The sequence below is a fragment of the Dipodomys merriami genome, unplaced genomic scaffold, assembly GCF_024711535.1.
Source record: "Dipodomys merriami isolate MVZ:Mamm:240054 unplaced genomic scaffold, mDipMer1.0.p SCAF_116, whole genome shotgun sequence".
Taxonomy (NCBI): domain Eukaryota; kingdom Metazoa; phylum Chordata; class Mammalia; order Rodentia; family Heteromyidae; genus Dipodomys; species Dipodomys merriami.
In genome coordinates, this window is record NW_027202449.1 from 2,400,536 (window position 1) to 2,424,444 (window position 23,909).

At 52.3% G+C, this 23,909-nt stretch overlaps 1 protein-coding gene across 2 annotated transcripts in view; it reads right to left on the minus strand.

Annotated features, from left to right (window-relative positions):
* Window positions 1-23,909, minus strand: part of LOC138822875 (cadherin-13) — a 715,907-nt gene that overhangs the window by 17,960 nt on the left and 674,038 nt on the right. For both annotated transcript variants that reach the window (XM_070015848.1, XM_070015847.1), the window contains exon 11: window positions 582-724. In XM_070015848.1, the coding sequence (XP_069871949.1) occupies window positions 582-724 (143 nt within the window). The remainder of the gene's footprint in view (window positions 1-581; window positions 725-23,909) is intronic.

Here is a 23,909-nt window from a genome sequence, read left to right on the forward strand (position 1 = left end):
GATCATTCCTCCCGATGGTTCTGAATAGTAATTAGTGCCAGCCTGTCTTGCACATGCTTCTTGAGGGACATTTCCCTCCTTGCGACATCTGAGACGCGGGCTTTTGATCTCTTTATCTGGTATTAGTGTTGGAGAGCTGGACAGTAGGCCCACTGCAGGCTGAGTTTTCTTTGGGTCACAGAAGGATTATTCTCAGCCCCAGCTTTTTTCTCCAGAGCCCCACTGGGGCAGGTGACAGAGGTCTGAGGGGGGTCTGGCCGCTCATCTTCCCAGGAATGATCCTGCTGGCTTTCTAGCAGCAGCACGCGAGTCCCAGAGTGAACGAGCGGCTGCCAGGCTCCTGCCTGACCATGGCGGGCGCGCTTGAGCTCGCTGCCCCAGCCATGCTGGACACGCTCGCCTTTCCATGGCGGCCTGCGCGTCCTCACGCTCAGAAATGTCCCAGCCCCCATGTGCGTGCTCGAGGAGCGGCCTCCCTGCCTCCACTCCCAGACGCCCCGCGTGCACCCCAAGAATCAGACACTCCCAGATACGCGTGAGCCTGACAAGAGCGCCCGGACAGGCGTCCTCGAAGCACTCACCGCTGTCGGTGGCCAGGAAGAGGGCGGTGTAGACGCTGTTGTGGACGAACGGGGACTCTCGGTCCAGCACGGCCGTGGTGTCCACGGTCCCGTTGATGGGGTTGATGCTCAGCCAGCCCGCTGGGTCCTTGTACAAAGAATACCTGGAAAAAAACCCAAACAGCAGCTGGCATTGGAATCTCCTGAGCGTGGCACAGGCCCAGACGTCATGCCAGCTTCCGCCGCCGTCCAGCCAGCGAGGGCTGATGCTCAGCTCGGGGGAGTGCGGAGCCTCCTTCCCTCCTGGGAGGTTTAGCACGAGGTCGCCCGGCAGCTAAGCGCAGAGCTGCGCTGAGAACGCATGCGTGCGTGGGGTCTGGGCTGAGGAACATCTGTTCAGTGCTAGGAGTCAGCCACAGACACCTTGCCTGGGATGGGGTGGGGGGAACAGCTGAATGCAGGCCTGGTTTCTCTGAATGGGAAGATTGCTGTCGGGGTTTCTCTGCCTGTCTCTGAGGACCGACGGCTGGGGGGCGGGTGAGGTCCTTGAAGTGGGTCACCCACGCCCTGCACACCCCGCCCCGCCAGCTTTGGCTGGTCAGCTGCAGGACTGCATGTCTCCAGATGAACATGCTGCAGCTATGGCCGTTCCAGCACCCACAGGGAGAGAGCCCCCCTCCTCCCGGAGCCTGCTTTGAGATCTGGCTAAAGGTCTGGAAATGGAACCCTGAGCTGCTTGGGGGTGCCCTAAACCCCATCACAAGTGTCCTGAGAGGAAGGCGGATCTGAGACTCACAGGCCCGGAGAGGCCCACGTGACCGCAGAGGCTGAGGAGAGGCTGCGTCAGGAACAAGCTGGCTACAACAATCACAGACTGTGCGCAACTCTTATAAACACCACCACATTTGTTTCTGGAATCATCCTTGTTTTGGGGAGGTGAGGTTGCTAGAAATCAGAGAGGCTTAGCAACTTGTCCCAAAGCAGCCCAGCTGAGGCTGGATTCCAGGGCCTGGGTCTGGGCTCATCATGCGCAAGGCTGGGCTTCGCTCGCCAGCGCGTGGCAGCCGCGTGGCAGGCCTGACAGCAACGCTCAGCCAGCGAACCCCGTGTCTTGTCTCCTTCAGTGGAATTCTCACAGGGAAGATGCAAAAAGGGCCACATTCCCCCCACCCTGGGTCCTCGGGTAACACGTTCACAGCAAATCCAGGAGTGGTGTGCGGTGGGTCCACAAATTTACAATCATGAAAATTCCAGATGGACCATGTTTCATTCCCTCATTAGTCAACCCAGCTTAGAAAATAAATAAAAAACGGGGTGAAAGAATCTAACTTTTTCCCCGCTGGCAAGCAAGCGGCTGTGTTCCTCTGTGTGGCTTATTTATTTCTGTCTCACAGCGCTACGGTGTGACCGCACAGTGAACACATCCTTGTGCTGCGGGGTAGTCACACCGCACAAAGGCTTAGGTGTGAGCTCAGAACTGGCCTCTGCCTGGTGTGAGCAGTCTTGCTGCCTGCCTCTCCTTTCCAGGGAAAGCTGGGGCTCGGGGGCTGGGGCCTGGTGGTTTTGCAGGGTCCATAGTTCACTGTTTTTCCTCTTTAAAAAGCAATCACGTGGGCTGGGAAGGTGGCTCAGTGGTAGAGCGCTTGCCTTGCACGCATGAGGCCCTGGGTTCGATTCCTCAGCACCACATAAGCAAAAGGAAAAAAGCCGGGAGTGGCGCTGTAGCTCAAGTGGTAGAGCACTAGCCTTGAGCTGAAGAGCTGAGGGACAGCGCCCAGGCCCAGAGTTCAGGCCCCATGACTGGACTCAAACAAACAAACCAAAAAAACCCAAAAAAACCCCCCCCAAAACCAATCACATAGCCAGGTATCTGCCCATGGCTCATGCCTGCAATCCTCGCTATTTGAGAAGCTGAGATCTAGAGGATCGCGGTTCAGAACCAGCATGGGTGGAAAAGTCTGTGAGGCTCTATCTCTAACATAACTGGCAAAAAGCTGGTCTAAAGACATGGCTCAAGTGGTAGAGTACCAGTTGTGAACAAACAAGGGCCTGAGTTAAAATCCCAGTACCTGGGCACATGTACACATGTGCGTGCTTGCACGCACACACACATGCACACACAGAGCAATTGGGCACCCGGTTATGGTCTTTGTGCTTACACAGGACTAAAGTAGTTTTTTTCTCTCTCTGTGTTTATTTGGGGCCTCTTCCCCAGACCCCACGTGGAGGGGGGCCTGTGTCCCACACACCCCCTTGTACAGCCGTTGCTCCTCAGATCAAGACCAGGGCAGAGGGCACAGACAGGCACTCCATCTGTCACGGCCTTCGGTGGGCCCACACCCTCTCCCAGTGCCCACGTAATCCAAACTAAGAGCTGCAGCGCCCTGGGTGCCAGCTGGGTCCAGACACACTGGGACCAAGGCTCTGCCCACCCCGCATCGGCTTTTCCACGTTCTGGCTTTTCAGCTCTTTTGTCAAATCAGCTCTTTGGACCAAGTGGCCAGACACTTTGCATCGTGCTGACGTTTTATTTAAAATAAACCTCTCCATACACAAATGCTGTAGGATACTTTCTTGCTTCTAGGCCTGAGAAATGCAGATGCCTTAGTAAATTGGAGTTTCTGGGCAATTTGTCTGTAATGTGAACACTGCTTGTTACGGAGAAGAGAATCAAATTAAAGCCGGAGCTCATTTCGGTCTGTGCTGCGGCTCACAGAGCGGCTCTGAGCTCCTGCCAAGCCTTGGCTATGTCTGGGGTGGGGGTGTAGGGGGAGTGGCGGTAGACGTCAGAAGTTGAGGCCGGGTCAGGTATTAACCTGGAAGGACTTTCTGAGCCGAAGGCTGTCGTCTTCCCTCTCTTGGTGGGAAGGAGGAAGGAATGGGGGGCTTGACAGGCTTTGGTAGGCCTCTGGATGTGGCTCTCTTTTCCTGCTGGCTCCCCTAGGCATGGTGCCTACAGGAGAGGAGTTAGGGGTTGAACTCAGGGCCTCCTCTTCCTGCAAGTGATCTACCGCTGGAGCCACACATCCAATTCTTTTTTTTTTTCTTTCTTTTTTTGTCGATCGTGGGGTTTGAACTCTGGGCCTGGGTGCTGTCCCTCAGCTCTTTAGCTCAAGGGGAGCACTCTACCATTTGAGCCACAGCACCACTTCCGTTTTTTCTGGTGGTTTATTGGAGATAAGAGTTTCACGGACTTTCTGCCTGGGCCGGCTTTGAACCGAGATCCTCAGATCTCAGCCTCCTGAGTAGCTAGGATGACAGGCGTGAGCCACCGCGCCCGGCACACATCCAGTCCTTTTTGCTTTAGTGTATGGCTATTCCCCTCTGCTTCTCAACCAGCTGGGATTACAGGCACATGCCAACACGCCCAGCTTGGTGGGTTTTGTTTTTTTTGAGATAAGTTCACATGACTTTTTTGCTTAGGCTGGCCTTAAACCTCAATTCTCCTCTGCCTCCAGCATGGTTGGGATTATAGGTGTGTGCCACCATGCCTGGCTTGAACTTCAGATGGACCTTCAGATGGACCAAGCCTTGGTTCCTTCCAGACACTCTAACTCCTCCCATGACAAGGGGCTGCGGGCCCATCTGATGTGCTGGGGGTCCGTTTCGCAGCACATGGCTAGGAGCAGGATCTCTTTTTCACTTTTCCTGCATATTCCAACAACTGCTCCTGCCCACCCAGCCTGCTACCCCTAAGTCCTACCCCTACTCCTAAGTCCCGAGAGGGCAGTTATTAAAGAAAAGCAAAATCTTCACAAATGCCTCTCAATGATCATTTCGTTATTGCTTTCAGCCAAATCGATGGCAAAGAAATACAGAAAAATAGACTCAGTGTGTGAAAGTGGGAGTTGGTCCAGGCCCTGGGCCCCTGCCGGGGAACTGTGGGGAAGACATCAGAGACCAGACATACCCTGAGCCCCCTGGAATGGGGAAGCTTGCTCAGTGTGGGTGGGGCCATGCAAATGAGCCTCCCTCCACAGGGTAGCATGCCCACTATGGGTGGGGTTATGCAAATGAGTTTCCCTTCCAAGGGAATGAGCCCGCCTCTGAAAGGGTGCAGAGCGGAAGGCTGCTTCCACCACTCCCCATCCCGCTGCTTCGCCCAAAGTTGTCAATCCCAGGAAGTGCTTGCTCCTCACGTCCCAGGCTCAGGGCTTGTTTCTGGCAGCTGCTCTGAGCCTGCTTTATCCTGGAGAGAATTTCATCTCTCAGAGTTCCTCACACAAGTTTCCTCATATTCTTGGCTCTTCCCATCCCCTGCCTTTGAGGGCAGGTAGCAATGCGACAGACACACGGACAGAAGGTGATGGCTATCTAGCAACATGTCCAAGGAAATGGCTTACAAGATTAAGGCAAAACAAAATGAGCAAAACCCAATGGGTCTTCCCATTTTTTCCTGCTTGGCATTAGCTGATCGGTACGCTGGGGGGCTCGGAGCCTGTGTGCCGGGGCTTGGCTCCAGGTGGCAATGTCTGCTCCAGAACCAGGCAGGATTGGCTTATCCCTGGTCCTAGGCAGCGTTTGTTTCCCCCAAGTCCAGACGATGCCTCGCTCCTGCCACAAACCTGGGCTTGACTTTGGCTCCCACCCTTGATTTCTGCGTCCAGATACCAAAGACGTGACACCATATTTCCTGGTTCTTTTTGATTCTAATAAATCATGCCAGTCTTTACTCAAGTGATTGTTACGCATGCATGAGCAAAAAAGTTATAAAATTATCCCTGGCAGGCAGATGCAAACGGAGATCCTGGTAGTTTTTCGTACATGTCATGTGACATTTTACAATATAGAGTGAATGCAGAGAGAGAAAGAGAGGGGGGGAGGGGGATCATTAAAGGTGAGAAAAATAAATAGCCAGGAAAGAATGGCTGTATGAATTGCTCTCTGACATCAGCAGGATCATTTTTTTTAAAAAGTAAGATCATGAGAAGTCGATTTATGTCCCCAGAGCCAATGCAAATGCAGGGTCTGCCTCATATCCATTTATCAGCTCCCAAGAGCTGATTTATGGTCCAGCCGCCTGCTTTGTATTCTGACTGGCTTGGAAGGTTAACTGACAACACAGAAAGAAATATCCTCCGACTCATTGCAGATGACGGGTTATAAATGGCGCAACTTGATTTTTCTCCTCTGGAAAATTAGTGTTTTGAAACATGCATTAAAAATTAGTCCTTCTCCAAGTGTTCCCAGACCCGCTGGTCTGGTCCACCTCTTTGTTGTTGGTTTACCCATGTAATGTCCTCATCACATTGGACGGGAAACAACTGCCTTTGCGTTAGAATGTTCTAGATCCACGTCCTCCTGTGGATTCAACACCCCGTCACCAGCCATGCTGTGCCCTCGACACCTCCCCTCCCCTCCCGCAGGGCTGTGCTGTGCACGTTTGGGAAGGGGTGTCACAGATGGGTGTGTGACAGAGGCTACTGGCTCAGCTGACCCAGACTGTGCTTGCAGCTTCTGCCTGGCCTGCACAGTGCCTGGTGGACAAGCCTTCATCTAGATGTCCACGTGGTGGAACCCAGAATAAGACACAGACTCCCAGGCCCCAGCCTTGGTGTTCTTGTCTGGTGGTCAGGGTGGGGCCTGAGGCTCTGTCCTTCTAGAATCCTCCATGGGATTTTGCTGCAGCTGATCCAGCAACAGGCCCTGGAGGGGCTTCTCCCAGCCCAAGGCTTCTGGTACAGATGGAATGAAGCATGTGAGACTGAAGGGAGATGGGTGGGGACGACCAGAAACCGTCTCCCACCTGGGGAGATGGCCCAGCATCTCCCTCCCCCGCCCCCACCCAGCTGAGCACCAAACCCTCGCCATTCTCCCTTCTTATGTCCTAGCATCCATCTACGTTGAGTTCCGTCAGTCCCTCTGTTCCAGGACACCCTCTCTCCTGTGTCCCCCCCCCCCCCCGCCTCCCTCTCTCCCCCAATGCCCGTCTTGTGTCTACATGAGCTTCTTCTAACTCTCAGATGGACCCCGGCCCCCTTCTGAGCCTGGCTGTGGGACCTCTCCGCTGCCTGCAGATCGGGCTCTATCCACCTCGCCTCACGCCGTCCTGCACGCACAACGCACTCTGGGAGCAGCTCCAGCGCTTCGGAGCCTCTGTGCCTTCGCTGATGTTGCTGCCTCTGCCCCAACATCCTGTGCGTGGTCTGTCTGCAGGTCCTTCCCTGACTGTGTCTTTCTCTCTGATCTTGTCACACCGTCTCTGTTGTCGAGGCTCTTGGGCTCAAAGCATCTCTTCATGCATCTACCGCCTCCTCTAGGCGGGGTGGGCCTGGCGACAGAGGAATCGAACCCAGGGCCTCCTACATGCAAGGCCAGCGCTCTACCGCTGAGCCACCTTCCCAGCCCACGGTGAGGCAAGTGAGGAGGTCCTGTCCACATGTTCACGGATCTATCCACGCGTCCGTCCTTTCCGCATGTAGCGGTTAAGTCCTAGGTATTCTGTATACTGCATGTACGAAAGCAGAGAGGACAGGACATTCCTGTCCTCATCTACCTGATGTTCTAAAGACAGAGCGTGAGAGCAGGAGAGCGAGCGAGAGAGAGATAGAGAGAAAAGTCAAAAGAGAACAGGCAGCAAACGACACAAGAACTTGCAGAGCTGTGAAAGACATCACGTTGGACGATGGTCCCGGGAAGGGTGGGTGGGGGAGGAAGAGTTGGGGGTGTGCGATTCTTCGGTGGGTACTCAAGAAGGCTCCGAGGAGAAGGCAGTGGGGCGCTCACTGGACAGGAGAGGGTCCCCTGCAGTCCAGGGAGGGGAGAACATTCCAGGCACAGGAGTCCTGGGTGAGCTGATGTCAGGAAGGGGCCTCCATCAGAGGCAGCTTGGAGAGGGTCCCGGGGATCCCTGCACAGATTCCGGCTCAGCAGTCTAGTGTCTGGGTCTCTGAGAAGGGCGGTGACCTTCCCAGGCGTCTGCGTCCCTGGGTGGAGGACAGAGGTGAGCCCCCTGCACAGGTGGACTCGAGCTAAGTCGCAGGCGCAGCTGGTCTTCCGCAGGCTGGCTGTCAGGCTAGATCTCACCATCCTGTCGTCAAGGGGAAGTCGGCACTTTTCGCACCAGGATGGTGGGAGATTGATGGCCTTGGTTCTGCTAATCAGACTCAGACGGACACTGCTCTCTGATTTCGGCTTCATCCCACACTTTAAAACACTCAGTGCGTCCCCTTGATTATGCACGGCACCCAGCTCTCGTTTCTGTGAGACCAGAAGGTCACAGCGTGGCTCAGGGCTCAGAAATATGGCACCTGTCAGGAGGGTGATTTAGGAACCTGGCCTTCCTCAGGGGACCACAGCGCAGTAAAACCGAGTCAACGATTCATCTGTCACTACTGCATGAAAATTAGCAGAATTCTTCCCCGTTACATTCACGGTAAACTTTTTTTTTTTTTTTTAAGCAAAATGCCACCCAATCCAATGAGCTCAGAGCTGGAAGGCGGGGCCTGAGAGTGGACAGGGAGGCCCTGTCCCAGGAGAAACACTGAGTGCATGTGACGGACAGCAGGCCACGCGGCCACGATGCTGGGCTGCGATGGTGGCTTTCCTCTTCTAACTACACTCATATCCTTGCCTTTTTTCACTGCTGGGGTGGACGGGCAGATACCTCACAGCTGGTTCTGGGGCTGAGCGGGGAGGGGGATAGAGCATCAGGGTGGGGGGTGAATGAATGGGTGGCGCACAGAGGAGTTTTATGGCCCTGAGACATCTGCTAGGAGAATATAATGCATGCCATGATGTATTTGGCCAAACTAGAGAGTGGACAGCTGCGGGCGGGCCCCCGGTGTGCCCTGTGGACGCAGGTGACAATCACGTGCTGATGCAGACTTGCCCGTTACAACCAAGGCACCCCTCCACTGGAGGACGCCGCGCCTGCGCAGGGGACAGGGGGCTCATGGGAAACCTCGGAATGTTCTATTCAGTTCTGCTCTAAAAAATGAAAAATAAAGCCTATTAAAAAATGAAAGGAGGCAAGTCTCGGCTTTCCCAGTTTCATGGGAAGCAACATGATGAACTCAGCAGAGTGGAAGACTGTATCTGGAAGATGATGTTAAGGCGAACTGCATGTGCAGAGGGAAGATTCCAGCAACATTCACCACACATGGCAGGAGAGCAATGGCCAGCCTGGAAACAGTTTTTCTCTCCCACCCATCACGACAGTTCTTCTCCCTTTGTTTAAGCAAAAACACCTCAGATGCGCTTCCCTCATCAGCCTGGGCAGGCAGCTGACACCATTCTGGGCATCATGGAGCCTCTGGCCCCTGACTCCTGTCCTGGACTGAGCACTGGGCCGGGCATGTCCCTGTGACCTGCGCCTCTCCCAGGACCACGGCGGTGGCCCAGCCTGTCACCTCCACAGAGCCTCCTCGTGTGCTGTTTTCAGACTACATTTCCAGAGTTGGTCTCTGCTGCCTGAAGTCCACCGCAGAAAGAGGACCCGCCGGGGAGGTGCCCTGGACCACGGAGGAAGACCCATGTGCTACCGGGAGCGACAAAGCGGGGCCTGGCCGTGAGGAGCTTCAGGCTCTGGGCTTCCGTCCAGCTTCTCACTCACTGCAGCTCCTGTGCATGCTTGGAGATGTCCAGGCATTGCAAGGTCAGCAAGGAGAAAGGCGATGGTGCTGGACACCCAAGAGCCAGCTGCAAAGGAGTGTAATTCAAACCCTGGTTAAGAGGAGAGGATGTTAACTTCTGCTGGGAGATGAAGCTTTGCATTAGCCATTAGTAACTCCACACTAACTATAGCTGGAGCCCAAGTGATTACTGCACAGAATTTAATATTTATGCCAGCGTGAATGCGCAGCAATAAAGCTCCATTTCATCTGTTTTGTGGAACGAGGAGGGGGCATTATGCACAAAGGCATGCACGAATGAGTGAAGAAATGCAGCAAATGGTAGCAATAAAACTCCCTCTCAGCCAAACTGCTGAACACTCTCCTCCTAGCAGGAGAGTCCTTGCTCAGCAAATATCAATTACCTGAGATCACAAATGATGCAAAGAAATGGATAGGCAGGCGGAGCCTGCTTGTACTTTCCCTTCCTCTCAAGAACACCAGAGAACTGGGAAAAGGCACTTGGCAAAAAATCTAATGAAGAATCAGGGGTAAGGGCTTTTTCTCAACAGGGTGAAAACAGACCGGCGTTGTCAGAGCTCACTCCTCATTGGAGAAGCTGGGGACCCGCCCACTTCGACAGAAGAAACAGAGCCATAGGCACCTGTGTCAGACTCTTCCCATCAGATTCATGCATATTCAACAGCTCTCTAGTCGACTTTGTGACAGTAATATGGACTGTGATTTCTCCAGACTGTTCTGCATGTTTTCAAATTATTTCCTCTACTGACAGTTGAAAATCCATCATCGATAGGTAAAACTCCCAGCTTTAGTGACTAAGGTACTGGGCAGCACCCAATGGATCCTTCTAGATCCCTGCTGGACATGCAGGTGTAGGGACTGCTGGAAGGCCCAGCATCTTACCCTGCCCCCCCCCCCCCCCCCCGCCACCTGAGCTCGCGGGCACAGCCTTGCTTCAGAAGCCTGCTTCATAGCCATTTATTTATTAAACCAGCTTTTTTTTCTTTTCTTTTTTTCCATTCCCGGGTCTTGAACTCAGGGCCTGGGCACTGTCTCTGAGCTATTTCATTCAAGGCTGGTGCTCTACTGTTTGAGCCATAGCTCCACTTCTGGCTTTTTGCTGGTTAACTGATGATAAGAGTCTTATGGACGTGGCTGCCCAGGCTAGCTTTTAACTGCGACTCTCAGATCTCAGCCTTGTGAGTAGCTCAGATTACGGGTGTGAGCCACTGGTGCCTGGCAGGGCTGGTAATTCTTGGCTGCAGAAGGGCTGTGTACATATTAGAGTTTACCCTGATCCCTGTCAACTAGATGCCAGTAGAACCCCATCTAAATATCCGAGATGCTGCCAAATGTCACGGGGGGGGGGAGGGGAAGCACACTGCCATGGCAAAGGCCCACACTGAGTAGATTCCAGTCATCTAAACACAAGCCATTCGCTTTGTGCCATTCAGTCACCCAAGGCCGGTAGCATGAATAAGCTTCTCAGAGATCTCTTTTTCCTAGGGATCCAGGTAACTCAAGAGAGGCGGATATAATCAACTGAGAAGAAAACCCATCGGGTCAGGAAGCTAGGTCAAAGAACCTTCCCGTATGTCTGACCGTGATGGTGGGTCCAACACCCAGGGCGGGTGCGCAGGCTGGACTGGACAGGACCATAACGCTCGCGAATACAATGCTGACTTCCTACTAAAAAAATGTTGACTTCCTCAGAGGAAAAATGAAATTACTCATTTCTTTCTCCTCCCATCATGCATGACGAGCTCGGGACAAATATAAATAGGCCTGGTGACAAATGTGTTTTGAGAGTCTCACCACGGGGAACAACCTGACACTAGCTTTCTGGGTAATTAGATAAATGTTTGCTGGGTGTTTGCTCTTTGTAAGGGCTCTGTGGGAACCCCGAGGGGACACCAGGATGGTGAAGGCACCATTCCCGAGCTGTGGCGTGCCCAGCCCCTCGGGTGGTGGGTTTTAGGTGGTGGGTGGCATGGGTCGGCAGGGTGATTGCGGGGACCTTCATGTATTAGTAGTGGAAATAGACGGGCGATGGTATCTTAGGTTCCTGCATGCTGCTAACAGCCTAAAGGCCTAACACAACTTAAATTCATCATCTCAACGGTTCTGGATGTCAGGGTCTAAGCTCAAAGGTCTGGGCAGAGCTGTGGTCCTTTTGGAGGGTGTAGGCACGATGTGTGTTCTCCGAGTCTCTGGCTCTCCTCACCATGTTTGACTCCAGCCTCTGTTCCTGTCCCTTGGTCCCTGTGCGTCTTCAGACTGAAGACGTTTTCATTGTGTTTAGTGAGGTCATCATGACACCCAGACACAATGTAGTTAGTCCCATACATGTTCTTTACCCTCTACTGGTCTCTTTTCTTCTCCTCAAGAGCCCTCAAAAACAGGCCCAGTTGCAAATAAGTTCTCTCTCTTCGCACCTCTGGTCGTGTGTGTGTGTGTGTGTGTGTGTGTGTGTGTGTGTGTGTGTGTGTGTGTGTGTGTGTGTGTGTGTGTGTGTATGTGTGTGTGTGTGTGTGTGTGTGTGTGTATGCTTAATTTAATTTGTGGTCTAAGCTTCTGTGTAGAGAAAGCGTGTGACCTTTGTCCTTCTGAGCTTGGGTTATCTTAACCTGGTCTGGTCATCTCCAGTCTCATCCGCTACCCTCAGTGACATAATTTCATTCATCCTCCTTTGTGGCTGACTAATGCTCCATTTGCTGGAAGTTCTGTTTTTAGATTTTTGTTTTGAGGAACTCCCATACCAGTTTTCAGGAAAGCATGTATTCTTGAAACCTAGTCAAAATCCATGAAAGATGGATTTCAGCTTCATAGAAAGATTCATCTCAGGGGCTAGGAAGGTGGCTCAGTGGTAGAGCGCTTGCCTTGCATGCCTGAGGCCCTGGGTTCGATTCCTCAGCACCACATAAGCAAAAAGAAAAAAGCCAGAAGTGGTGCTGTGGCTCAAGTGGTAGAGTGCTAGCCTTGAGCTGAAGAGCTGAAGGACAGTGCCCAGGTCCAGAGTTCAGGCCCCACGACTGGACCCCCCCCCCCCGCAAAAAAAAAGAAAGATTCATCTCAATGAAATGATTCAGATGACATCAGAAAAATCTACAAGTTTCTACAAGTTTCCACCAAGGTCCCCCCAGTGCCCCAGGGAGGCCGGACGTGGGTGTGTGGGGGACGGTGGTCTCCACACTGCATAGCAAGCAGTGCAAGCTTGCTCACGCTGGAACTATTTTCCTGACATTGGCTCTTTATTACTACGTTAACAGGAAACAAATTCCAATTGAACTTTGGAAGATTCCCCCCTCCCCCCCCCCCATTATGGTAACAGTACAGAGTTCGAGTTGGTGAGAAATGAGCATTGAGTCCCTGGAGTGGCCTGAGCCCCAAGGGGGGACACGTCTGGTTGAACCCATACACGGCGTACTTCCCAGAATACCCCAAACGTTGCTTCCGAAGGCAGGCAGCTTGTGATCGGCTGGGTGTGCGGGGCGCGTCCAGCCAGCTCAGTGTTAGCATTCTGGCATCGAGGCTAGGATGGATATATAGTTTATTTTATTGTGCCTTCAGGGCAAACTATTATTACTGTTTTTGCTCATTCTCTCTCTCGTCTTTACAACCTGTCCACTTGAAACCATTCTGAAATCTCACTTCTGAGAGAACACCAGAAATGCATCTCGATCTGCCCCTTAACTTGTCTCTTAGCAGTTTTATTCTCCCGATCAAGTAGGAAACCACATCTCCAGGTGAGAAGCCAAATGCCTTACACATCCCCACGGCCTTCTGTGCCTGTAACAGGGCGTGGGCTGGCTGGGCCGGGAGGTTTGGGTGAGGGCCCGTGTGGCTTTGCAGATACCGAGGAATGCCTTTAAAGAACTCAGGAAGGAATCGCTGTCTCATCTCTCCTTGCAAAACAAGGCTGTTGGGCTGTGAAGGTGGCTCAGTGGTAGAGCGCTTGCCTTGCATGCATGAGGCCCTGGGTTTGATTCCTCAGCACCACATAAGCAGCAAAAGCCAGAAGTGGCGCTGTGGCTCAAGTGGTAGAATGCTCACCTTGAGCTGAAGAGCTGAGGGACAGCGCCCAGGCCCAGAGTTCAGGCCCCAAAACGGACAAACAAAAACATAGGCTGTGTGATGGGTCATCAGGACATATGGAGTTCTGGCTGACCTGCCGATGGCTGAAAGAGGCCAGTCCCGTGGTAGCCGTTGGAGCATATGGCCTACAGACTCAGGGGCCTGGTGATTTGGGCCCCCATCCGAGTTCTTGCAAACATGGAGCAAGGACCCTGGTACCTCTGAATCCATGGCAGAGGAAACAAGTCCTTGTTCCATGCTTCCTGAAAATTGCGTTTTTTGTTTTTGTTTTCCAGCTGGGTACTTGTTCACATCTTAATTCTAGCTATTCAGGAGGGGGAGATCTGAGCATCACAGTTTAAAGCCAGTCAAGGCAGGAAAGTCCATGAGATTTTTACCTCCCATTAATCACCAAAAAGCCAGAAGTGGAGTTGTGGCTCAAAGTGGTAGGGTACTAGCCTTGAGAAAAAACAACCACAACAACACTCCCCCCGTCTGCCAAAAACAAACAAACAAACAAACAAAAACAAAAAAACCCTCAAGGACAGTGCCCAGGCCCTGAGTTCAAGCCCTAGGTCTCACAAAAGAATATTTTTCTGTTTATAAAAGCATGTGGTCAGCATTGAGAACTTGAAAATACTGAAGGAGAAGATGTAACTCATTCGTTCCAGGAGCCCCTGAGAGCACACTAATCTGGGGAGAGAGAGAGAGAGAGAGAGAGAGAGAGAGAGAGAGAGAGAGAGAGAGAGAGAGAGAGAGAGAGAGAGAGAGAGAGAGAGAGAGAGAGAGAGAGAGAGAGAGAGAGAGAGAGAGAGAGAGAGAGAAAATGTGTGTGTACCTGGGTGCTATCCCTTATTTTTCTTTCTTTCTTTTTTCCCTGTTGATCCTGGGGCTTGAACTCAGGTCCTGGGCACTGTCCCTGAGCCTCTCTGTGCTAAGGCTAGCACTCAACCACTTGAGCCACAGTGCCACTTCCAGCTTTTTCTACGTAGTTCATTGGTGATAAGACTCTCATATATTTTCTTTTGGATCTCAGTCCTCAGATCTCAGCTTCCCAAGTAGCAAGGGTTACAGGCGTGAGCCACCAGTGCCTGGAAAACCTGGGGATTTCATTCAAGGTACCTCCCTTTCATGGCACAGCTCGCCAGCTGGGGGGCCCCTAGATCCCCTGCTTCAGCTAACACCAGGAGCACTTCTCAGCTGAAAACTTCTTGCAAAACTTGCTTTGCACCAGTACCTATTACTCACTCATTGGCTGCTTTATTATGCATTTAGGCAATTTCCCATTGTTGGACATGGAGAGTTTTCTAACTTTTTGCTATCATAAATAAGCCTTCAGTGCACAGCTCCGCACAAGAATCTGTTTCCTAAGGGCGTATGTTTCTGACAGTGTTTCTGATTTGTTCGAGATAAATTCCTCAGAGTGGAATTACTGGTGTGGAAGAGCAGAACTGTTTGTAAAAAGTTGATACATAATGCAGCAGGTCTTCAGGAACGGCACCACTTTGCACAGCCTGTGTTGTGCCTGTGTTTTCAAGGCACTGTTTGACAAAATGTTTTTTTGGGGGGCATTTCATTTTGTTTTGTTTCAAGGATGTAGCTCTGTTTTGACAGGAGTCACCCAACAAAGAAACCGCCTCTTGGCTTTGGCCTTTGGCCCAGGAGGAGGGAGCTCGGAAGCCCCTTTTAGGGGGTTTAGGGAGGTGCGGCTCTGCTCCGCCAGCAGCCCTGGCTCCCTGGCTCCTGTTCTATCTAGGCTTCTGACATCAACGACATTACGTGACCATGAGGTGTTTTTACGCAGCAGAATAGCACAAGTGAAGAAGACGGCTGCTGTGTGCGGCCCTCTGAAGGGCTGGTGGGCTTCTCCACCCCCCAGCCCCGCCCCCCCGCACTACCTGGACTCCCCCCTGCTCCTCCGCCCCCCGCCGCCTGGCCCCTGGTACCAGAGCACATTCTTAGGATCTTGCCCAAGGGAAGGCTGGACACAGATGACGCGGGTGGAGGAGGAAGGGGTGAGGACCTCCGAGCGAGGCTGTGGAGCATCCCAAGCGACTTCGGGGGCAGGGCAGCCGTGTCCTGGCAGGGCTGTCAGATAGAAGGTTTCCAGGCCAGGCCACAGCTGGGTGAGTCGCCAAGCAACACAATCACAGCTAACACACACACAGCACGCTCTTAGCGCCTGAGTGACCTGCCCAAAGTCCCACGGCCCTTTGCTCCTGTGCTGCCTGGGCCAGTCCACCCGCAGCTGGGCCTGGGGTGCCAGGTTGGCTGAAGGGGGCCGAGGAGGCCCCTGGGCAAGATGGGGTCACCACAGAGCCCTGGCAGCCCGAGTTAGAACTGGGCGGAGAGGTGGCTGAGAACTGACCGTGGTGCTGAAGCGGAGCTGCACTGTGGGGCCGAGGGGCTGAGGAGGGCTGGGGAGGGCTGAGGGAGGGCTGAGGGGGGCTGAGGAGGGCTGGGGAGGGCTGAGGGAGGGCTGAGGGAGGGCTGAGGGGGGCTGAGCGGGGCTGAGGGAGGGCTGAGAGAGGGCTGGGGAGGGCTGAGGGAGGGCTGAGGGGGGCTGGGGAGGGCTGAGGGAGGGCTGAGGAGGGCTGAGGGAGGGCTGAGGGGGGCTGAGGGAGGGCTGAGGGGGGCTGAGGGGGGCTGAGGGAGGGCTGAAGGGGACTGAGGAGGGCTGAGGGAGGCTGAGGGAGGACTGAGGGAGGGCTGAGCATGGCTGAGGGAGGGCTGAGAGAGGGCTTAGGAGGGCTGAGAAGGGCTGAGGAGGGCTGAGGGGGGCTGAGGGAGGGCTTAGGAGGGCTGAGGGGGGCTGAGGGAGGGCTGAGGGGGACTGAGGAGTCTGAGGAGGGCTGAGGGGGGCTGAGGGAGGGCTGAAGGGGACTGAGGAGGGCTGAGGGGGGCTGAGGGAGGGCTGAGCGGGGCTGAGGGAGGGCTGAGGAGGACTGAGGGGGACTGAGGAGGGCTGAGGGAGGGCTGAGGGGGGCTGAGGAGGGCTGAGGGGGGCTGAGGGAGGGCTGAGGGGGACTGAGGGGTCTGAGGAGGGCTGAGGGGGGCTGAGGGAGGGCTGAGGGGGACTGAGGGAGGGCTGAGGGGGGCTGAGGGGGACTGAGGAGGGCTGAGGGGGGCTGAGGGGGACTGAGGAGGGCTGAGGGGGGCTGAGGGAGGGCTGAGGGGGGCTGAGGAGGGCTGAGGGGGGCTGAGGGAGGGCTGAGGGGGACTGAGGGGGGCTGAGGAGGGACTGAGGAGGGCTGAGGGAAGCTGAGGGGGGCTGAGGGGGACTGAGGAGGGCTGAGGGGGAATGAGGAGGGCTGAGGTGGGCTGAGGGGGGCTGGGAAGGGCTGAGGGAGGGCTGAGGGGGTTGGGGGGGCTGAGGAGGGCTGAAGAGGGGCTGAGGGGGACTGAGGAGGGGCTGAGGAGGGCTGGGGAGGGTTGAGGAGGGCTGAGGGGGACTGAGGGGGGCTGGGGAGGGCTGAGGAGGGCTGAAGGAGGGCTGAGGGGTTGGGGAGGGCTTGAGGGGTAGGCCACTCACTTGGCTGCCTAGTGAGGAGGTCGAGGAGACACTGGACAGGTGTCTGAACTAGCAAGTGCTGGGGACTCCCACACAGACAGTGAAGTTCCAGATCTGCTGTTTCTTCAGCCTCCCGCAGGGTAAAGGTCTCTCCGCCCATGGCTGGTAGAACAGCCCTGTGTGGACGCTGCTGATGACCAGACATGGCCTCTGTGACGGCACCCGGGATGCAGTCCGAGGACACAGGTGGACTGAAGGGACTGAAGACGGAGGCATGCAAGTCTGTCATTTTGAACAGATGTGCATCAGCCCAATGTGTTGGTTCAAGCCTGTAATCCCAGCTACTGGGAGGCCAGCGATCAGGGGACCACAGGACCACAGCTCAAGACCATCCCTAGACAATGTTCTAGAAACACTCTCTCACTCAGTGCTCTGCACAATGGGGCACACACCACTACACAAACAGCAGCGGGGACGCACACACAGCAGCATCGCAGCCAGGCATCAACCTGAGCTTGACCTTGAAAGTAACAGGCAAAAAGGGGCTGAAGGCGTGGTTCACGTGGCAAGAGCACCTGCTTAGCCAGGGCAAGGCCATGAATTCAATCCCCATACAGCCTCTCCCCGCCCCACCCCAGGACCCCCAAAGACGTAGATCAGGGGCCGGACATCCAGTGCAGCCCCCCTGAGGGGCCTAGCAGCCCCCCTCCTGCCTCTTCTGGTCTTAAGCATCCTGACACGGAATCTTGCATCTTTTGGGGGACTGAAGCTTTCTATCCTGGATCACTAGCGGCGGCCGCCACAGAATTAAATAATGACAAAGTGAGTTATTATTCAGCCTGGCTTCCGCTGGGTCCCCAACCCACGGCCGAGATGCTTCACTGTTGGAGTGCTCGTACACCTGTTTCAGCGGTGACATGAAAAACGTCCTTCCCAGTCCCCTGGCTCAGAGCCATGTGTCCTTTGAGTCCTGACTCGGCTCTTCCTGGGGAAATACGTGTTGTTCGGTTGAGCTGGGGAGGAAGGTGTAATTACGTTCCTCTTAAATGTTGCTCTCATTCTTGTTAATCAAAAATTAGTAGCTCTGAAAAAAAAAAACAAACCCACAACTCAGCTCCCCAGGAAGCCGACAGCGGCTCCCACGGCCTGGTTAATTACACCGAAATGAAACAGAACGCTCGCTCTGCCCGTGGAACTCGCCACGTGAAATGCGATAGCGGCCGCCTCGGGGTGGTGGGGTTAGAGGTCAGCTCTAATTTGTTCCTCCATCCTGAGCTGTTTATTAGTTTTATACAATGAGGATGTATTGCAACTTAGAAAGCATTCAAAGGACTGAAAAAGGGAATTATAAGATTGCTGTGGAAAAACCTGCATGTGAGAGAAGCAGGGATACGCTCCTGAACTTCCTGCTCCCCTCCTCTCCCCTGGCCAGATGTTGGTCCTTCAACATCTTCAACATTTCCTTCTAGACTACTTCTCAGGCATCTTTGGTAACACCTGTCAATGTGAACAATCCTGTTAGCCGTTCACCTACTTACTGTTTGCCAGGAGGGAGTCGCTCTGCTTGATTCAAACTGTGCCCCCAGTAACAGTGCCCTGCCCATACACAGCCACACAGACAACTCCGGTGGGAGGGTATCAGCTATCGGATAAAAACCACCACGGTCTTCTAAAGAGAGTGAGACCCTAGTAGTTCTGTGACAATCCTTGCCTTGTTAAAAGCAAGCCTCAAGCTCCTTGAGAACAGGGGCTGGATGGAGCGGAATTGGTTACACGGGATCTTAAGAGACTGGGGATGCAGGCCCCATGGGAGGAGCCCCCCCAGATATTCTGTTGAGTGAAGGAAGTTGGGCAAGTGTGTGTGTGTGTGTGTGTGTGTGTGTAAAAGAGGACAGGTTCTAGCTCTATTTGTGCACCACACTCATTCGTGGTGACAGGGCCTGGCTGCGCAGTGGCCTGGGCAGCGCCATGCCGTGGCCTGTCCCCGGGGCTGAGGCCTGTCCAAGGACGCTGGGGGCCCCTTCTGGGGGGTGCTGAGGGCCCATCCAGGGGTGCTGGGGGAGAGGGCCAGGGAGAGACATCTCCTCTCGTCTCCAAAGCTCCAGGGGAAGTGCAAACTAGGAAGAGCTTCAAGTAATAATTAAATGAAGATGTTTAATTAGCTTTCATTTGCTCTGTTGATTAAAGTCAGGCCCTGATGGAATCCTTTTTTTTTTTTTTTTTTTTTAAGCCATGGCAAAGAGGCATTATCAACTCCTGAATAGGATTCACTACGGTCTCATGCCTGGTAAACGTGAACTTTGGAAATCATTCCTTTGTAATTTACTCATCAAACAAATTAAAATTTGCTGAGTTCCTTCTGCGATACACAGGTGTGGTTCACGTCCGTACCTGGGTCATGGCGAGAGGGGACAGACACTGACCACGCAGGCCAGCCAGGGCGGGCGACCATCAGTCACTGACCTCCCCTCAGACGCCGGGTTAGCCCGTGAGGAGCCACTGCTCCTGGCGGAATATGGGATTATGGTCTCTGGTCTACTCGTGTTGTCAAGGAGACCAGACGCTTGTTGACATGTGCTTCAGGTTAGGGACACCTTATTGAGCACATACTGCTGGACTGGAGGCCGGCAGCACCATGACTACCTCTGAGAGGGGCCTGGGTCTGTGTATTTTCTGCTGGTGTCTGTGCTTGGGAACGCCAGGCATCACTCACAGCTCTGTGCCCAGTGGAATCACAAGCAGGAAGCTCAAAGACCAATGCCCTGCTGCGCTGACCGTCTCCCCAGATTCCTGGCACAAAGGATGCAGTGTTGTGCCAACATTTTGACCCTCCTACCCACACCACTGCACATAGCTGTTTTGAGATGGGGTGTCTCTTGACCATTTTGTCTGGGCTGGTCTTGAACTGTGAGCCTCCTAATATCTGCCTCCTGAGCAGCCAGGATTACAGACATCACCCACCACACTTGGCTGCACTCTAGATTTTATTTATTTATTTGTTTGTCAATCAGCGATTTCTCTTTTCATGTCAAGCCCAGCTGATAATTTTCAGAGTGAGGCAGGCATGGTTTATGCCAGTGCTGGATTTTGGGTCTGAAATGTGCCCTATAGGCCCATGCACTGAAGGCTCGATCCTCACCGCCAGTGCTGCTGGGAGAGGGCCCCATGGCTGGAGAGGTGCCCTCAAAGGGGCTCCCCAGGCCCTGACTGTCCTTGCTCTCTTTTTCCTCCCTGGCTTACCCCGAGGCTGATACTATCTACCCTGCCGCATGCTTCCGCCATGCTATGTGGGCATAGCATCCGTCACTAGGCCTGACGATCACAGAGTGGTATTTCCAAACTGTGAGCCAAAAGTACCCTGTCTATCTCTTTGCTTCTCTCTGTCTCTCCCTTCTCCTTTTATTTTGCACAGTGTCACATATCCCCAGCCTTTCTCCCCCCCTATTTTTTTTTAAGGTAGGGTCCCATGTTTTTGTGGCCTCTGGCCACAATCCTCCCATGGACAGCCTCTTGAGTAGCTGGGATGACAGGCACACACCATGACAGCTGGCTCAGGGACTGAAATGGAATCTTGCTAGCTTTTTGCCCAGGCTGGCTCTAATGGCGCTGTCTTCCCTGTAGCCCTTTTCTCTTTATAAGATGATTTGCCTCACGAACTTGTAGCGGGAACAGCAAGCTGACTGTGTCTGCCTCCTTTCTTATCTACCCTCACTCAAACTCTCCAGATCACATGCCACCTGGATACTGATGACAGAGTTTTGTCTCTAGTCTGGGCCTCCCCGGCATCCAGATCACCTGCTCCTGCTCTGCCTCCTGGTCCCTGAGCCAGCGCGTTTGGGATCCTCTGTGCCTTCTCTGGCTCTCCCTGTGTGTTCTAATGGCATCAGCTGGTGCCTTGAGGTAAGATTAGGAGCAGAGGGCTCAACAGTGCCATTAGAACACACAAGGAGAGCCAGCCCTCCATTAAACAGCAGAGTTGTCTGCAAAGCATTTTGGGAGCGGTGCTTGGTCACATGACAGCCTACAGGGTCATTCCTGTAGGGGAGCCACAGCTGGGGTCAGCCCCTTTCAGGATCTCATGTGTTCATTGGCTGGCTAGTGTTGGTGATTGGCAGCTGGTCTCAGATAACCAAAAGCTTGGGTTCTTTCCTTGCATTCCTGAAGGTCCACCTTTCCATCTCACTATATAGGTAGCGACCCTGCTCTAGTTCAAATGCCTTTATCTAAATGAAAGAAAAACGCTAAGCAGGTCCAACAACGCTAAAAATATCCAACAAGAAACAACGCTAACATTTGTGAATGCTTTCTATACTGGTTCTGAGAATTAATTTCCCTGGCTGACAAGGACCACTGTAATTATATTCAAACGTCGCCAATTTGAAGGTATGTTTACAACTAAGAAAGCCTGCTTCCCCAGTGAATGTATAAGAAGATATGCAGACAGATGACTCGAGAAGCTGGACAATTAGTTTAAAAAAAAACCACCTTTCCACTGTTTAGCCACATGGCTAGCTGTAACTGAAGTGAACAGTGAAAACGTTCGTCTCTAGGTCATTATAAAAACCAAGCTTCTATTTTTAGACAATGGTGATGTTACACTTAAAAAAATTCATTTATGTAATTGATGAGGCCTTGCTTCCCACTGGTACTTTCAGAAGGGGGGAAATCTGACCACTAAAAATAAGGCTGGCTGTGCTAATACATTTACATAAATAATTAAAAATTCCACAGCAGAGAGGCAATAAAATGCATTGCTACCATAACTTCCAACGGAAGGACATCACTTTAATTAAAAAGTACAAAGGCACCACCGCAAATGGCTCATTTATATCTCAAGCTTTGTCTTTGTTGACTCCAGAAAGAAATATCTTAACTCATTAAAAACAACAACCCCCCACCTCTCCCCAAATCTGATTATTGGGGTCAGTCACCACTTTTAATTAAGATAAAACATCAATAATATATTTTAATAGATGGAAATGCTCTTCTTAATTTCCCCAGGTAGAAATGTTATTATTTAGCCTTTAGCTTGTGATTAAAATTTTAAAGGTGGGAGTCACCTCATATAAGATGCTTAAGTCTGGTTTTGAAATGTGTTTTTTGGGGGGGGTTCAAAGCCCTCCCTCTTCTTCATAAGTGGCTAGGCCCTCCATGCTCTGGTCTTCTCTGTTTCTGAGGATAGCAAGCTACTTGACTCACTTTCTGCTAACAAAAGTCTTAGAAGTCCAGAATAAAAGCTCCTTCTGCCAGCCAATGACGAATGTGTGTGTGTGTATGTGTGTGATTTTCCTTAAAAGTGCTCAGTATTAAACGAGGTGTTGAAGAAAAGGGCTTGGTAAGTTGAAATTGGGCATTGAAATACTCTTTTGGGGTGGAGTTGTCATCATTCCATGCTGCGTTCTTTCTAGTTTGGATGCAGGGATCGAAAACACATCTAGACAGAGCTCCAAAGAAATCAGGAGGAAGGAGTGTGTTTTTCAGAGGGAGGAGGGCTAGTTTGGATCTCATTCAGATGTGCTGTGTTCGGAGCATAGGCTCCACCTGGATCAAGGCTTCTGAAGAAGGCTTGGTGGCTGGAAAAGGCTCTTTATGGAACTTTCCCGGGCCTGTGTTCCACTGGCGCCCCTCTGGGGTTGATGACCCTGCCTGGGACCCATTTAAAACAAGGCCATTCACAAATGTTTTCCTGCCTGCTAAACCTTATCAATGTTTGAAAATTATAAACAATAATAGCTTATGTCTGCTCATGCACAAAAAATGTTCGCTGACTCTCCTAACCCAGTGCCTGAGCTTGTGCTGTGAGTTTTTGCATTTAGGCCAGGCCCGCCACTGGGCTTTGACTTTTTGAAGGCCACTGAACCCGGGTCGGACAGTGGAGGCTCACGACTGTAGTCCCTGTTTCTTGGGGAGGTGCAGATTGAGAGGTTTGAAGTTTGAGGCCAACCCAGACAAATCAGTTTGGGAGATCCCATCTTACCAGAAAAAGCTGGGTGCTGTCTGGTGCATATGTCATCCTAGCCACTTGGGAAATGTAGCTAGGGGATCACAGCAAGGCTCACCTGGGGCAAAATCAAGACCCTATTAACAAAATAAACAGCAAGAATGGCTGGGGGTATGGTTCAGGTGGTAGCGTATGTAATCTGCTTGTGAAGTAAGCACAAATCCCTGAGTTCAAACCTCAAAATTGCAAAAAACCAACAAAAAACCAACAAACCAAAACTCCCAAACAACAACAACAAAAACCAAACCCCCTGAAAATACTTTTAAGCTTTTAAGCTTCTAAAGATTTTTCCAGTCTACAGTAGGCCTCATTCCCAAATCATCTGAAATATACTAGAATGCATTTATGTTACAAGAACATTTATTTTCCTGAAAAAACTGAAACTTAAAAAATTTTTGTCCAGTTTTCTTTTTGAATCAATTGACAGTTGAAAAACTGTCAATAATGAACTGCCACCTGCTCCCCTGGTGTCTACTGAGACATTCTTCTTGCCAGGTGAGATGTACCAATAGTAAATGCATGATGTAAGTTGTCCTGACATCATGGATATTTGGGATTGGTTAATTTCAGTTTTATTTTACTTTATTTTGTTAATTTCTCCCTTTGTGGCTCTATGCTCTTGTGAACTCCAGCTCTCTGTACAGGTTCAACATGGAATATTCTTTCACTAATGAATATATGCCAAGCCTGTAGTGAGCTCTTCTTGCACACACACTTTTGAGTGCATAAATGAACAGCTGAGGTCCCTGTATTTCATTCTAGTAGTGTCATCTAGCAACACACTCACCTGCTACCTTAATTGTGCAAAATTCCGGTGTCTTTAGATGCTACACTCCTCAGCCCCTGGTGCTACTGGGAAGTGATGGGGCCTCGTGGGAGGAAGTTAGGTCATAGGAGACGTGGCCTCCAAGGGCCAATGGGAGCTGCCCCTCCTACTTCCTGTCTTTGCTTCCTAGCTGTGCTAGGGTGAGCATATAGTTCATGTGCTGCAGTGAGCTATCTCATGCCAACTTGATCACAGGTTGCAATCTCTGGAACTGAACCACTGAAACCTTTCTTTTTTATTATCCCAGGTGTTTTGTTACAGTAATGGAATGATGACTAATACTAATTCTATACTGTAGATTGAATTTAGGCAAGAGCTTTTACCAGTTGAGCCACTCCTCCAGCCTTTATCCTGTAGTTTTTGT